This window comes from Protomyctophum bolini, assembly GCF_963924005.1.
Source record: "Protomyctophum bolini genome assembly, chromosome: 18".
Classification (NCBI taxonomy): domain Eukaryota; kingdom Metazoa; phylum Chordata; class Actinopteri; order Myctophiformes; family Myctophidae; genus Protomyctophum; species Protomyctophum bolini.
The window spans coordinates 33,142,138-33,157,901 of record NC_137879.1 but is presented as its reverse complement, the minus strand read 5'-3'; the positions used below and the strand labels follow the sequence as shown (position 1 = coordinate 33,157,901).

Genomic DNA, 15,764 nt, shown 5'->3' with positions numbered 1-15,764 from the left:
GCGTGCCCGAATGACGTCACGCCGAGTATTAATAATCGCACACATCCCCCTCTCTGATCAAACACGACCGTGCTCTGAGCTGCTGCGCTGAACTCGTTATTATCAAAACATCACTTAAAACAGGTATGTGTTGCCGCTCGGTTTGTTGAGATAAAACAGCGAGAGCACTTTCCAGTCTGGTTCCGATCGATCGATGGACATTTCGTGTTTTGTATTCGTGGGTTTATTGTGTTTTCTTCGGGTCGTTAACGCTGGGACGGCTTGTGTCTAGTGTCGGCTAGCCTAGCGTTAGCTAAAAATAGAACAATGGAATCTCGTTCCTCCACCAACCTAGCCGTTTGGTCGACGGTGAAACGTTAACCGTCTTAACGTCGGTTGGATTATAGACCAAAACGCGAGATAAACAAACCATGGGATCACACTTTGACTTAAAAACAATAACATTGTGGTCTTAAGAAAGCGCACGTTGGTGTTAAATGTACGCCGTGTCAACGGGCTGTGGGGGTGAGTCAACCGAGGGAATAATGGCGATGTCGGCAAAGCAGCAACATTGGCCACTGAGTCGCTGCTGCCCTCTTTATGGAGACATTTTTATTTATTTATTTTAAATGTTACGTCATTTTCTTTAGACTGAGTGGCCATGTAGGAATAAATCCCTCGTGTGTCATAACACTGCTTGTTATGTAAACTGCACCAACAGCGTGGGTTTAACCTTGAAAACCCGCCTTGGTAGAGATTCAAAGCTGAATTTGATTTTGTCCGTTGCCTTTTAATGCTCGCTGCCTGGAAGGAAGGCGGGTTGTGTTGTTCGAACCCACCAGACTCCTCCCAGCGGGGGAGGGGATGCTAGGAGGCTAACGTGCTCAATGTTATTTTTATTGCCGCTTGTCGACAATGAGGCCGATTCTACAATTGCCTTCTAAATTAGTAATTGCCACACCTTTTCAAACATGCATCCATTGTTACGGGAAATGAATGCATGGCATCGCAGTCTCCATGCCCGCCATAATCCGACCCGATGTCATTATTCAGTGCAATGTGTTTTTGTTGTGACTTTGTAGCTGCTGAGAGATGGCCCGTACCAAGCAGACCGCTCGTAAGTCCACCGGAGGAAAGGCGCCCAGGAAGCAGCTTGCCACCAAGGCTGCCAGGAAGAGTGCACCCTCCACGGGAGGAGTGAAGAAGCCCCATCGTTATAGGTATGTAATCAGCCCAGTGGTGTGTAACTGAACTGAGGTAAATTCGCCTAGTTGAAGTTGTGTTCAAACAAAAGCAGTGATACAATGTTTACGTTTTCAGGCCAGGAACTGTGGCTCTGAGGGAGATCCGTCGTTACCAGAAGTCTACAGAGTTGCTGATCCGCAAGCTGCCGTTCCAGCGCTTGGTGAGAGAAATTGCCCAGGACTTCAAGACAGATCTGCGCTTCCAGAGTGCTGCCATTGGTGCCCTTCAGGTGATTGCAGTGCCAATTTGTTTCTGTGTAAACGATAACTAGCTTTACTTCAGGACTTAATTTTGCCTTGTAAAATAAGCTAACGTGTTGTTGTTTTTTTGTTACCCTGTAACAGGAGGCCAGTGAGGCATACCTCGTGGGACTGTTTGAGGACACCAACCTGTGCGCCATCCATGCCAAGCGTGTCACCATCATGCCCAAAGACATCCAGCTGGCGCGTAGGATAAGGGGGGAGAGGGCCTAGGCAGTGACTGTATCAGCGAGACAAATAATCCTATTTATCGTACTTGGCGATTTTGTGGACTTTTAATTTCTTTGGTTTTTTAAAAAAAGTTTCTTTTTTTGGTTTTTGTATTGTATTTTAGATTGAGACAAATGGATCAGTCATTCCACAAACCTGAATTCAGATTTGGTTAGTCAAAGTTGTAACGGAATGTTGAGTGGGTTGCCAACTGTTAAGTTTTCTACAAGGCAATGGCACGGCTGGATTTTCTTCCCTTGAATCCAAGGATTGGTGTATAATGGCTGAATTCTTCACATCTTCCATGGGGGTACGGTCCTTCATACATTTCTACCCCCCTCTGCAGTATGCCAGCATGTATTGCACAACAGGTTTCTGTAGTGTCAGTCAGGGTGTTGTGTTTAGTCACACCATACACAACAGCAAGGTGCATGACAGCCCCCTTGTATTTTCTGGACCGCTTTTGACATGTTATTTTTCCAACATAAAAAAATCTTGGCAGCTACATTTAATACTATTTATGAAGTGTTGTCACATGTCTTTCTATTAAAAGTCTTTAAGAATATAACCTGTCCTGTGATAAATGTGACCATGGTTGTGAGCGACACCACTACACATGACACTCATTTAGTGTATCACATATCTTTATACAGGAGTCAAAAGTGCCACACAGATTCTGTGTATTGAGTCGGTGTCATACAAACCACTCTGTATGTTTGAAACCAGTAGCTGTAAGCATAAAGAGAAATGTAAGTGGGGGTGGGAGGGTGAAGTGAAATGTACAATATTTTAGCTGTCTTCATTGTAATCCTCACCAATACGGCAGATTATCTCCTCACAGTCCTTGACTGTGCTTGCTTTTAGTACGACGCAGTAGAACCCTGTTGCTCGCCGAGTTTCTGGGGAGTCTCTGTGAACACAGCCAATCACATGCTCGGTTGACATCCGGCTGTGACCAATGACGACAGGCCTTTGGGACTGCATCACTGCTATGCCTTCTTGGAGGATGGGTATGTAGATTAATTCTAGCTGCTATATGATGGTATTCACATTGTCTGAATCCTCAATATTCTTTACGCTATTAAAAACAACCCATTCAGGGTGGGAACCCCTTTTGGTGTTTACTTTAGCTATTGTAAAATAGCAGATCTACAAGCTTGGCACTTGGTGCTCTATGAGTTTGTAGATCTGCTATTTTAGAAAAATCGTGATGTGGTGCAAATCTTTGAATATACTTCTGGGGGTCCCTGGAACAACATTTTCAGATAAGGGTCCGCAGCCAGATACAGATAATTCTGGGGTCCTTGACGTGAAATAGTTTGAACATCAGCCTCGGATCTAAATGGGTTAATATAATTTAAAATGGTCTGAGATTTCTGTTTGCAGACACTCACGCCACACAGAATGCCAACACGGTGTAGTCTGGCTGACAGTACCTCCCTACACAGGAGATTTCTGGGTAGTGATGCTGGAATAATTCCTGTGGAAATGAAAAGTCAAACGATAATATAAATATTGACATGACGGTATAACTTATAACTTACCAATGGACAGTTAACACATTGACCAGAAATATAAAATGGGGGTCCACTTTCCAGGTAAATAAAACTATATATCATGTTCTTGCACTCACCTGCTTAGTGATTTTCTCTGTGCATGTCAGGTGTGTTTCCTTCATGTCTAAAAGCACTTCCTGCAGGACAAATGCAGTATGCGGTATGATAAGTAATAATATGGATATTGTCCATTAAAGGATCATATTATTTCCTGTTGGGATTACTACCTTGCTGGGCAGTTTCTGCTGCAAGACTTGTGGTATTGCACACTGCAGCACCTCCTTGCCTCCAAACTGAGAAAAGAGTTGATCATTAATAAAGTATTACTGTCACAAACAATAAGGGCAACATTTGATTCAATACAACTTAACTAAAAATAAATCGCATGGATGCACCTGGGACACTCTGGCGACCCAGCCGGGGTGATCAAGTCCCGACTTACGTCCCAGTAGCTACCCTCAATCAGTCCCACTAGGGCAAAACCAGGGCCACACAATCCGTTGGAACTACTCCAGAACTACTCTGCCAGGGCTGGGAGGTGCACTAGTCACTAGGCTCTGTGTGTTGTCTCCTGTCCGGGCCCCTCCTACGTCTCACCAGGTCCACTCCTGCGCTCACCAGTGGTGGGCAATGGTTCCGCAGGGAAATGGTGCTGCGGCTCCGCTTGCTGCTTGCATGGCCCTCCTAAAGGCCTCACCGAGGGTTGTTGGGCTTCCTCCTCACGGAGGACACAGGCTGGGGCGCTAACCCATACTGTCACAAAGTCTATTCCTATGAGTCACTATAAATAGAAAACTATAACTAAAAAATACAACATAAACTACAAATTACTTCCAACAATAGTTAAAGTAACTAAGAACACAATTAAAGTTTAAACATGATGTGCACAATGCACATGAATCTGTACCATTCCAATGTTTGTCTTTCCCAGATACTGGACGATGTACACAATCCTGTTGGAGAGAGTTGGTTTAGTAGATGTACAATAACGTAGAGAATATATATTTACGTGTGTCTCAACTGTATCACATACGTGTGTGATGAGTGTAGTATTGGGTGTAACAGGGCCATTTAGCCAATAGTTGTCTGTGAGATTTGAATTGAATGAAGTTAAATAGGTGGTGGTAACCGACTTGCCTCCCCTCTTTGAGACACTGTGACGGAGATGACCGCTGATTGGCCGCATCTGTCTTATCGGAGGTACATGGGCCGAGATTGAGAGTGGGGTTCTCCGCTCTCAGAGCCCGCAGGTGTTTAATGAGAGGGCGATAAACACCGCCGTCCATGTCCCTCCACCGCAGCACAAGTATGGACAGAGGACGCCCCTTTAGTCGAGAGAGAACTGTGCCAGCCTGGATAATCACAAGACATGGCCGTGATGCACAAAATCCTCAAAAGATTTGCTTGTACCACATTTCTGTCGGGTGAAGTAAACTTTGTTTGAGAGTTGCATGGCTAGGTGTCATGTCGTGTGTGTGTGCGCGTGTGCGTGTGTACTGTGTACACAAATACGGGAAATAGCATATATCTATCTATTACACGTTGTCTCAGACTTCCTTTGACCTTGACAGGCTTTACTTGCCTGTCCATTCCTAGAGTTCCGCAGGGAGATTCCATTGATCTCATCGATAACATCACCAGGACAGATGAACTTGTCTACCTGAGCCTGGCTACTAGGCAACAGGTCTAAGACAAACACACGTCCACTGAGATACCTGATAGAGAGAGAGAGATTGAGAGAGAGTGAGAGATGATGCAGAAGGTCTAGTACAGTGGTTCTCAACCTTTTCAGGCCACGGCCCCCAAAAAGAATCATATCTGAACTGAACCCTGACAAGCACTTGAAGCATTACTCGATTCCACACTTAATATTGTGAAAATACTTTTTTAATAGTTTGTTGATTACTATGGTGCAGTAATCTTATTGTTTTAGATATTAAAAAGGTCTTAAAAGTCCTTACATTGTTCAATGTCTTAAAAAAAAACGAAAACTTGAGAGGACCCCCCTGGGGGTCCAGACCCACATGTTGAGAACCACTGGATTAGTATAGTCAAGTGTATATAACTGTGTAGTGGTGGAACGCTAACCTTAACACCATGCCTAACTCCCGACAAGGTACTACTTCATACATCTCACAAACCTGGGAACACAACGAGAACTTCATCTCGTAAAATACTCTGCAGAGTAGTTACAGATTCATAATTGGCATTCAAACCATAATAAAAAAGGTTACAGCATAGCAATAAGCAATTAAGTCTTACTGGTAGGAGCCAACTCTCGTCCAGAAAACTGCAAGTCTGCGTTGAGAGAAAAGAGGTACCGTATTTTGTTGGCAGAGTGAGATGCCTATTATGTTTAGTGCAAATGTATTGTTTCTGCTGTAGCATATGAATGCATGCAGGATGAATTAGAGCTCAACCTAACCTCCATGTCCAGTTTGAACTCCATTTGTGAGAGAACCAGTAGCAGAGACATGAAAGGTTCTGGAACAGGAAGGACATTTCATCATGTGCATTGGACTTTTATTATTCTATTATTGACCATATTGTGGCTATGTGGGGATGTGATGAAAATAATGAACTCAACATGTTTGCAAACTGATAAGGTAAAAAAGCCTCACCCACAAATTCCTCATTCCTAAAGATTGAGATAGCCGGGTTGTACCACTGGAAAACAGCAACACAATGCAAGCACGATTATTATTATTAGTTAGTTCCAACTAACTTTGTAAATTAGTACTTTTTACTACGACCTGAAGATACAGTTTCTGTTATAACTAAATAGCCGGAGAGAGCTGGGGAGACTGAATAAACTATCAAAATATAAAACACACACACGTACGCACAAAACATACTAATTAGACTGACATTTTAAGAATATGTTTTTAAAATGGCAGATGGTCGTATATACCTCTAATATTCTCGGTGTGTGCAGAAGGTGTGTGATGAACTGCTGCAGAACCTTGCGGCTGAGAGCTAGCCTGAGCAGGTACCGACCCCTGCCCTGGGGCGTCAGCAGCTTCCTGCACGCTTTGGACTTCTCCACTGCCAGGGACACTGCACACACACTATATGCAAACATCAACAACAAGGAGCCCATTACACTGTTGTAGGCTACTGTATCATGTTCGATAATATCTCGAGGCTGTTTCTTGTCTGTTAATGAAACTATATCGTGTGTGTGTGTGTGTGTGTGTGTGTGTGTGTGTGTGTGTGTGTGTGTGTGTGTGTGTGTGTGTGTGTGTGTGTGTGTGTGTGTGTGTTATACCTGCCACAGGTGTCCTGTTGTGGAAGCTGTTCAAAACACTGCCAGTAGTCTCTGTATACCAGACTCAGAACAGGTTCTGAGAAAACACACATGCACACACACACACGCACGCACTCACAATTTACAATTTAGGCATTTAGCAGACGCTCTTAATCCAGAGCGATTTACATTAAGCAAGAACAAAAAAGCATGGGAATACATCACATAAAAAGCATTTAATCATGAAACATGCGTAAGCTAAGAACGTAACAGTGGAATATCTATATAATGAAAATACACACACACACACACACACACACACCAGTGTTGACTGAAATATGGTGGTTGCATCCTGCAACCCAGCCCCAGTATGTTCCCTCAGCACTACGCTCATTCTGTAGCATAGGGACACATAATGGGGCTACCTGCAACCACCATATTTACAGGCAACTTTACAGGAACAACTATGAGGAAAAAACAAGCCCAAAGCATATAGGCCCAAATGATAAGCAGACATGGCAACACACTCATACACCAAATGGGTTGGACTCAAAGTTAGGCAATAGGCATCATCAAGACAATAAAGAGTGTGTCTATGACAGTTGTTCATGCCATGCCATGATGCCAATATAGCTTATAATGCCTTGACTTGACATGGCTATATACCGTACTTACGATGGATGCCTTTCCTCAAGATGAGCTCAAGCAGCTCACAGCAGGACGCAAGGTGGGGGTTGGTATCTGTCACAATCTGTCTGTCTGACTGCAGGTGCAGGATACATACTGAGGGAAACAGCTGTTTAATATTGGTCCCAATATATAGGCAATAGGCTATATACGTTACGTGTGCTGCTAATCAAATCAGCCATAGCGGCGGTGGTGTTGTGAAGGCTATCGAAGCGTTCATCATCACTGTTCAAATAGCATCCACCTGCGTGATAGTTTATATACGAATGGGCCCCGGTACATTGTATTCTGTCTCGGTAGTCGGTGCAACACACACACACACACACACACACGCACACACACACACACACACACACACACACACACACACACACACACACACACACGGTAAACATTTATCTTCAGAAGACACAATTAAAATATAGCCTATTCAATTAACATGGAACATATGATAAGAGCCGAGGATCGAGACATACCGGTCTGATCAAAAGTCGTGCGATAATCAAAAGACAGCTAGAAATGCCGTCCAGTTCAATAAACAATTGTAAGCATTATCGACATGTGATTATTATGTAATATTGTGTATTTATTTATTTTACCTTTGAGAGTCTGTAGTAGTGGTTCTTTGGGTGCCATATTCTACTTCTGATCTGATCCGATCGGTTGCTGCTGGAGTGGGTGGAGACGCACCTATACTTCACCGCGTCACAGACACTTCCGTGTATATATAAGGGCTATATCAACAATAACCATTTAACATACCGGGACGCGATACAATTCCACACACAGACTATAGCCATGCATTTCCACAGAGACCACGCACACACCAGTGCATGAATCACTAATATCAGCCAGTCAGCGTTGCTATTATGTTCAGCTCTCCTCCGGTCTGATCAGTATGATAATGAAAACCTGTCTGCCATGAATAAGGGCCCATCAAAATGTATTCTGTCCTCTGCATTTCCATATTTGTTCAGCCAGCCGTCCGAGTAATACAATAGAGTCAGAACTGAGTTAAATGGTGGCCACTGGCGACCTCTCCTGGAGTGTTCGTCAACTGCAGCACCACGGAAACAGCCGAACACAGTGGCGTCGGGCTGCTGGGCAGCAGCATGCATACTACATTAGCTACTGTACAGAGCGCGCACTCTGCAGTACAGTGGATGAAGCTGTGCGCCAGCGATGCTGAAGGAGTAATTTACCAATACACAACCCTGGGGAAGACTTTGGAGAACGCTCGAAGTGCCTTACCGAAAGGATATCTGTTTTTACAACAAGGTAAGGACTTCATTTTAAACTTGGCCTTCACTAATAATAATTCAATCTACACTACAGTATTGTCTTGGTATAAAGTTTAGGCTATACTTTGAAGTGGATGTGTGTTGGTTGGTGTTGGGTAAGGACAATGTTGTTTTTGATATTTTATTCTTGATAATTGTTAATAATAATAATAATTGTGCTCTGTCTATATAATGATTATTTTAACAGTTATAGACTATAGAGTCTGAAACATTGCATGCAAAATAATATGCCAGTACAATGAACTGCAGAGGGTGGAAATGAATGAAATATAATATATACATTTCCCCCCTAAATTAACAGATGTGACATTGATTTGCAAAAGCTCTCGTTTTGATATTTGCAAACATGTATAAGCTCGGCTAATATAGACTCACTATCTGCGTTGTGTACAGTCAGTATAGCTCCTACAGTGAAAGTACAAGAACTCCCTAATCCCGGATTTTCTCTAGCCTAATCTGTACACCACTAGCTCCTCCAACGGTTCTTTCTGTCCCAAATTAGAAATTAGTCTCATACATCACAGGCAGGCAATATGTAAACACAAGCCTTTACGGGAGGTATTTAGATGCTGGAACCTCTTGTAAACAAGTGTAATGCTTTATTGGGTCGTCCACTCACAGTTAACATAGTCTTTGTATTGAGTTTGTGCTTGAAATGTACTGTAATTCTGCAAACCGTTAATAAATATTTCAATCAATCAATCAAAAATCCCAGCGTTGTTTTTGATCAGAGCTCTGGTTTAACTACACATGATGTTCTCAAATCAATGTGTGTGGTGGTGGTATAGGCTTCTAGACAGGAGGAATAGGATGTATTGCGTGTCCCCAGACATCAGTTATCCACATAGGCTACTGTTAAACTCACAATAAATGCAACGGTATGTGGATACGGTAAGTGGATATAGTTAGTAATGTGATGAATTGAAATTAAGTGGGCATTTTAATTGACGGTATTATACTTTTAATGGGTACATTTGACACTCTGCCAGAAGTCCTCAAACTCCTCAACATTTTGCTCTTGTTTCCTTTAGAAGTCACACACGCACACACGCACACAAGCACGCGCGCGCACACACACACACACACACACACACACACACACACACACACACACACACGCGCGCGCGCATGCGCGCACGCACAAAGAGAGAGAGCAGAAAATCCATTGTACTGTACCACACATCAAAGTACTGTGCAGGGTGGGCTGCTGAATCAACAGCAATGTGCTCTGGGATGCTGCCTCAGATCTCCTTGGAATTAATCTCCAAATTCAAGGCCATCCCTGATTGCGATGTGTGTTTGTTGGCCCAAACACAAAGAGAGTGTGTGTGTGTGTGTGTGTGTGTGTGTGTGTGTGTGTGTGTGGTAAATGGTAAATGGTGCTTAGATTGTGAATTACATTCACCCATTCATACACCGATGGCGACAGAAACCATGCAAGGCACCAACCAGCACATCAGGAGCAATTAGGGGTTCAGTGTCTTTGCTCAAGGACACTTCGACACCGACTCTGGGGGAGCCGGGGTTCGAACTGGCAACCTTGTGGTTCCCATCCAGCCACTCTACCCCATATCCACCGCTGCCCCGTGTGCGACTGTGTGCGTGTGTGTGCGTGCGACCGTGCGTGGGTGCGTGTGTGGTTGAGGAGGTCTAGTACGTCACACTTCTCTTGTCTCAGGAGAGCATGGATTTAAACCTCTCTTTTGAACAATGGCATGCTTCCACTTTCCCCCTCCTCCTCCCCAGCAGCTCAAGTCAGCGTTCACAGGCTAAGCCTTAATGATTCCTCTGTGTGATTTCATTGCAGAGTTGTGATAAAAGTTCCGCAGTGCTCTCGCTCTGTCTCTCTCTTACCCCCCACTCCACCCACACCACCCACCCACACGCACGCACGCACGCACACACGCATACACGCACACACGCACATACACGCACGCGCACATTTTGCCGCCTCTCATAAATTACTGTTTTCTGCCCTCTCATCGATTCAGGCGTACTATAAGAAGTCCAGTCAGCTGCAGTTTGGGCCCAGCTCTGTCAGAACGGGTGCCAGCGTCCTAAAGCTTTTCATCACTGTATCTCAGTATTGCGTGCGCACGGTGCGCTCTCTCTCTCTCTCTACACTCTCAAAGGGGCTTTATTGGCATGGCAAACGCATTAACATTGGTCTCCCCCTCTCTCTCTCTCTCTCCAGCTGCCAGCATGATGAAGGACTGCCTGCAGTTCCTGGTAGAGCCAGCTAAAAAGCTCAAGATCCGTCTCAAGGTATACAAAATCACGTACATGTATGCACTCAAATCACCACTTTGTGGGCCAATGTGCAGTTCATGCCCTTTTTACCCACCATAAGGTGATGATTGCTGTGATGATTGAAGTCCAAACTTCAAACAATGTGATCACGAAGTTCAAGCAATGAATATTTTATATTCCTTTTTTTTCCCTCCAGGAGTCTCGTAAGAAAGTGAGGCATGAGAAGAAACAAGCCTTGGTAGAGAGTCAGTTATTCATAATGGAACTGGCCCGAGAACTCAACAAACTGTGCCAGGTAATCTCTCTCCCTCTCTCTCTCTCTCTCTCTCTCTCTCTCTCTCTCTCTCTCTCTCTCTCTCTCTCTCTCTCTCTCTCTCTCTCTCTCTCTTTCTCTCTCTCTGGTCCCATTTATTATCTAACTATACTATTTATTCATATGTCTCTCTCTCTCTCTCTCTCTCTCCCTTTCGATCAACGGCCCTCTGTCATCATAGAGGTCAAATGTCCTCTGTCATATTTGGACCAGTGAGGATACATGGCCTCCCAGTGTGTGTCGGGACTTCATAGTGGAATGGTCTGCAGTGCTAGAGAGAAGAATACAGGTACCCGCCCTATCTGTCGCTGCATGCATGGGAAAGCAAACATAACATTCAAAATGTGAGAGAGAGAGAGAAGAATACAGCTCCCAACCCTTCACCACACTGCACTGAAAATGAACCCTTTACCATTGATTCAATACAAACCCATGGGACATAATGTGGTTACGTTAGCTTATTATTAGAGCCGTGTGCATGGTGGAAAGTAACTAAGTACATTTACTCAAGCACTGTACTTCAGTACAATTGTGAGGTATGTTTACTTTACTGGAGTATGTCAAAATGTCAACACTTGTACTTCCAGTCACTCCACTCTCAGAGGCAAATATTGTACTTTTTTTACTTTGTAATTACTTTGTAGATTTTGATTAATATTCCAAAACCTATTTAAACCTTTGTCTTATTTAAGTACATTTTCGTGCCAATACTTTTGTACTTTTACACAAGTAGGCCTACATTTTGATTACCACAGACTTTCACTTGTAACAGAGTGTTTCTGCATGGCAGTATTGATACCTTTTGATACTTCTACGCGCGTAGCACTTTTTAGTTATCACTCGGATTTTGCTGTGTATTGACACAAGGTTCTGTCGAAGTGTCCCTGAACAAGACACTTAACCCCTATCAGCATTCAACTGGGTGAAGCTGAAAACGGAATTTTCCCCACAGGACAAAAAAAAAGTGTTTGTCTGACCGACGTGTTTGGGTTCTTCTCCGTGCAGACTAGGACCATCCCAACAGAGTACTATTATGAGAGACCAGAGAAGAAAGACTGGAAGGGTCACCTCCTCAGCATGCTGGAGTCAGGGGGAGAGTACGACATGGGGCCCCACAAACGAGTCATCATGGACTGGGTGCGAGACATGAAGAGTAGGCCTGAGGTACGTGTGTCAGCCCCATGGCTCTGTGCAGGAGTAGTGTAACGAGGTACAATGTCGTTCTGGGAGGATCTACTTTTAGTTGAGTTATTCTTCAACAACACTTTTATTCCACTATTAATATTGGAAAGCACTTTGTACTTTCACTTTGTATACCTTTTATACTTATTTAACACCAGATACTTAAGTACATTCATGTGAGCTACTTCAAGACTGTTTGACTCAAAATATATCTTTACTTTTAGTCAAGCATGGCTTTGATATATGTCATCCACCACTGGGTTGAGCGTGACCTCATGGTGACCTCACGGTTCGAGGCGATTAAGGACTATCCAGCTGACCCAGTTTCCTTCCTCCGCATCTGATTAGAGCGATTAATCTAAACCCCGCCCCCTCTATATACAGTCTACAACAACGGACAGATACTTACAAATGTGGTGTCAGTGTCAATTCATAAATGTAGCTCTATTGTAACATTGTCGTCGGGCTGAAATCTTGTACAGTATGTCCGAAAACTGATACTAAAACGGAGAAGAAAAAGAACCTGTGTTGCAACGAATAGACCGATGTATTTAGTCGCAAGCTCTTGTCAGCAACCATTATAATCACACTGATAAGTCAGATAATCACACTTTTAAGCCTTCAAAACACCCATAACAAGTTCTAATTAATGTTTATACCAAGGTTTATGAAGAATTACAAGTGCTGGTCAGGTGACCGGTCATATAATGCAATACAAGCACATTACATTACAACTACCAGAACTTAGTCCGTTAAAAACTAAGCGTCTTTGTTATAAGTTGTTACACATTCAGACAGACAGACATTCAGACAGACATTGACTGAATTATAGTACGATGATGTATAACTAGTGTGATTTTAAGGCATTAATATAGACCCATGCATGCATTATTTTTTATTTTTTATTATGTTTTATTTCTCTTCTCGCTTCCTCCCTATACATAGCCCAGTATCTGGCCTGGGGAGCCTGTGCTGATGATGCTGGATGACCTGGAGTTCCAGTGGAAGAGGGGTCGTCTGCCCAACATGCTCCCAGCCATGGAGCTCGTCATGCTGGCCATTCTGAACTCTGTCAGCCCTGACCAGGTGTGGCTGCCTCTCTGGCTTCATGTGTGTGTCATGCTTTATTGGTGCACTTTTTCTAGGGCTTTCTACTGCAGTGGTCCCCGAGCGCTTTCATTTCAAGGACCCCCCCCCTTTCATTTCGGCCACGGACCACCCCAGAACTACTAAAACAAACATGAGGGAACTGGTAAGATGTGTGTGCCGTGCTGGAAGTGGAAGCTGGAGTCGTGCCTGCCGACGGCCACACACACACACACACACACACACACACACACACACACACACACACACGCCCACTCACAATGACAGTCACACCACAAGGACACAGCCAGAGACTGTGACAAACTCTGACAGTGTCCAAGTGGAAAATATGTCCACTGTTGATGATGAAAATAATAGAACATAATATGACGCTATATCAGTAAAATGTCATACGTGTCATATTCATGATGTTTTCACTAGATTATATTTAATGCCAGCTTTCTATTAATGTTTGTAAATTGTGTGTGTGTGTGTGCGTGTGCGTGTGCGTGTGCGTGTGCGTGTGCGTGTGTGTGTGTGTGTGTGTGTGTGTGTGTGTGTGTGTGTGTGTGTGTGTGTGCGCGTAGGAGGATGTGACCAAACAATGGCTGATTAGAAAGCAGAAGAGCCAGAGGATTGGTAGGTGGAGCGCTATATTATATACTTTTTATATAGATTTCTTTCCTTTGCGCTATTTGACAAGACATCCCATGGGAATGCATTTGTAAACAAGTTACAAGGGCTGTTGTCATCACAGTCTCGCAGAAAATGTGTGAAATGGGAATCGATTTATATAACAGAATGTCGTCGTGCTGGATTTAAGAGCCATCAGCACTTTCAACGTCAATCAACGGGTGAATGACTCAGCCGCCCCCCCCATAGCACAACAAACCTGATGAGTCTCTCCATTCACATCCAATTAGTATCGATGCCTGATTAATGAACAGCTGTGCTGGTGAAGGAACATGTCGTAGATGCAGAATGTTATGTATGATCAATGAAACGGACGGTCCTCGCGTCTCCTTTGTAACCACAGTGTTTACTTTGTCCTTTCAGATGCAGCCCGCTACATCCCCCACAGTGGTAAGACAAGAGAAACTGGCTCATAGATTCAAGAACATGAAAATGCAAAAATGTTGGGGGGGGAATTCTTGAGTTTGTACAAAATGCTCCTCTCCATTTCCTTTACAGTATGGAACTGGATCTGTGATGCTGCAGGTATTAAAACTGTGATCAATATGCATCCATTCATTGATAACATAGTCAACCACTTAAAGCTGCTATGAGCAATAATATGTCAACATCTTTATGACCTTTTTTTTCTTCTTCTTTTGGTATTCAGACAGCCAGCGATGGATAGAACCCTCCCAAAATAAATGTAGTCTCTGTGACACATCTAGGGGCTAGAAGCTTTGTCATTGGTCGATTTGCCTGTCTACGTCCTGATTGGTTAGTCATTGCAACCGTGTTTTTTTCCGACCAATGACAAAGCTTCTAGGAACATCTTTGAATGCAGATGTGTCACAGAGACTACATTTCTTTGGGGCGTGTTCTACCCATTGCTGTCTGTCTGAATACCAAAAAAAAGAAAAGGTCAATAAAATGTTGACACATTATTGCTTATAGCAGCTTTAAAGTCTACAATACGCCCAGGGATCTATAAAAGTATAGATTTTAAACGTTTCCATCTTGATCTACAAAATGCACAGAGGAAGTCACCCTGGACGCGGACACGGCCCACGCGGACCTCGTCATCTCCGGCGACGAGAAGCGCATGCGCTGCGGCCTGGAGCGCCAGGACCTGCCCAGGAGCCCGCGGCGCTTCGACGGCTGGCTGTGCGCCGTGGGAAACGAGGGCTACGCCTCCGGACGCCACTACTGGGAGGTGGAGGTCGGGGCGCGGGACTGGCGGCTGGGCGTGGCCACGGCGTCCGCCCTCCGGAAGGGCTACCGCTCCCTCAACACGGACTCGGGCTACCTGACCCTGCGCCTGGAGAGGGGCGCGGAGCTCAAGGCCCTGACGGTGCCCGCCACCGCGCTGCCCCCCAACCTGGCGCCCAGGAAGGTGGGCGTGTACCTGGACTACGAGCGGGGCCAGCTGTCCTTCTACGACGTGGAGAAGCGCGCTCACCTCTACACCTACGACGAGATGTTCGCCGAGAAACTGTACCCGGTGTTCGGAACCGTGGAGGTGGTCAATGACCTGGTGGTGAGGCCCGCGGACGCCAGAGAGCCCTGCCTTTGCCCCAGGACCAGGTCCTGCCTGTGGAACTGAACTGTTCTCCCTTTGCTATACACACCGCAGTGGTTCTCAACCTGTGGGTGGGGGGGGGGGTGTCGGCCACATTATTTGTTATGTTTTTTTGGGAGGGTCCCCCGCACATGACTTGGGAGGGCGGGACAGTGAAGTGACAATTTAAGACATTTTAATGCCTCAAAAAAGGGAAA

At 44.6% G+C, this 15,764-nt stretch overlaps 3 protein-coding genes across 3 annotated transcripts; 2 read left to right on the top strand and 1 right to left on the bottom strand.

Annotated features, from left to right (window-relative positions):
- Nucleotides 1–26: 26 nt before the first annotated feature.
- Nucleotides 27–2,262, top strand: LOC308332961 (histone H3.3A). The gene is made up of 4 exons (XM_080789109.1): nucleotides 27–123; nucleotides 1,062–1,199; nucleotides 1,300–1,453; nucleotides 1,569–2,262. The coding sequence occupies exons 2-4, from the start codon at nucleotides 1,072–1,074 to the stop codon at nucleotides 1,695–1,697; spliced, it is 411 nt and encodes a 136-aa protein (XP_080645235.1). The 5' UTR covers nucleotides 27–123; nucleotides 1,062–1,071; the 3' UTR covers nucleotides 1,698–2,262.
- Nucleotides 2,263–2,381: 119 nt separating this feature from the next.
- On the bottom strand, nucleotides 2,382–8,302 carry LOC308333650 (uncharacterized protein; the record flags this gene model as incomplete). The annotated part of the gene is made up of 15 exons (XM_080790106.1): nucleotides 2,382–2,423; nucleotides 2,510–2,604; nucleotides 3,089–3,174; nucleotides 3,328–3,387; nucleotides 3,478–3,543; nucleotides 4,158–4,203; nucleotides 4,388–4,602; nucleotides 4,833–4,965; nucleotides 5,339–5,391; nucleotides 5,513–5,548; nucleotides 5,676–5,734; nucleotides 5,872–5,917; nucleotides 6,162–6,318; nucleotides 6,519–6,594; nucleotides 8,221–8,302. The coding sequence occupies 15 exons, from the start codon at nucleotides 8,300–8,302 to the stop codon at nucleotides 2,389–2,391; spliced, it is 1,245 nt and encodes a 414-aa protein (XP_080646232.1). The 3' UTR covers nucleotides 2,382–2,388.
- A 46-nt stretch (nucleotides 8,303–8,348) lies between these two features.
- Nucleotides 8,349–15,694, top strand: LOC308333314 (uncharacterized protein). Its single transcript, XM_080789632.1, has 10 exons — nucleotides 8,349–8,462; nucleotides 10,680–10,750; nucleotides 10,932–11,030; nucleotides 11,230–11,337; nucleotides 12,054–12,212; nucleotides 13,176–13,316; nucleotides 13,904–13,955; nucleotides 14,373–14,399; nucleotides 14,508–14,534; nucleotides 15,026–15,694. Exons 2-10 carry the CDS (start codon nucleotides 10,688–10,690, stop codon nucleotides 15,589–15,591), a joined length of 1,242 nt encoding a protein of 413 aa, XP_080645758.1. The 5' UTR covers nucleotides 8,349–8,462; nucleotides 10,680–10,687; the 3' UTR covers nucleotides 15,592–15,694.
- The last annotated feature ends 70 nt before the right edge of the window (nucleotides 15,695–15,764 follow it).

Bases quoted from the DNA above. Each gene is read 5' to 3' on its own strand.
- LOC308332961 (XM_080789109.1), top strand. From the start codon at position 1,072: ATGGCCCGTACCAAGCAGACCGCTCGTAAGTCCACCGGAGGAAAGGCG. The intron at 1,200-1,299 runs GTATGTAATCAG...TTACGTTTTCAG, and splicing joins AAGAAGCCCCATCGTTATAG to GCCAGGAACTGTGGCTCTGA. The intron at 1,454-1,568 runs GTGATTGCAGTG...ACCCTGTAACAG, and splicing joins CTGCCATTGGTGCCCTTCAG to GAGGCCAGTGAGGCATACCT.
- LOC308333314 (XM_080789632.1), top strand. From the start codon at position 10,688: ATGATGAAGGACTGCCTGCAGTTCCTGGTAGAGCCAGCTAAAAAGCTC. The intron at 13,317-13,903 runs GTGTGGCTGCCT...GTGTGCGCGTAG, and splicing joins ACTCTGTCAGCCCTGACCAG to GAGGATGTGACCAAACAATG. The intron at 14,535-15,025 runs GTATTAAAACTG...CAAAATGCACAG, and splicing joins CTGGATCTGTGATGCTGCAG to AGGAAGTCACCCTGGACGCG.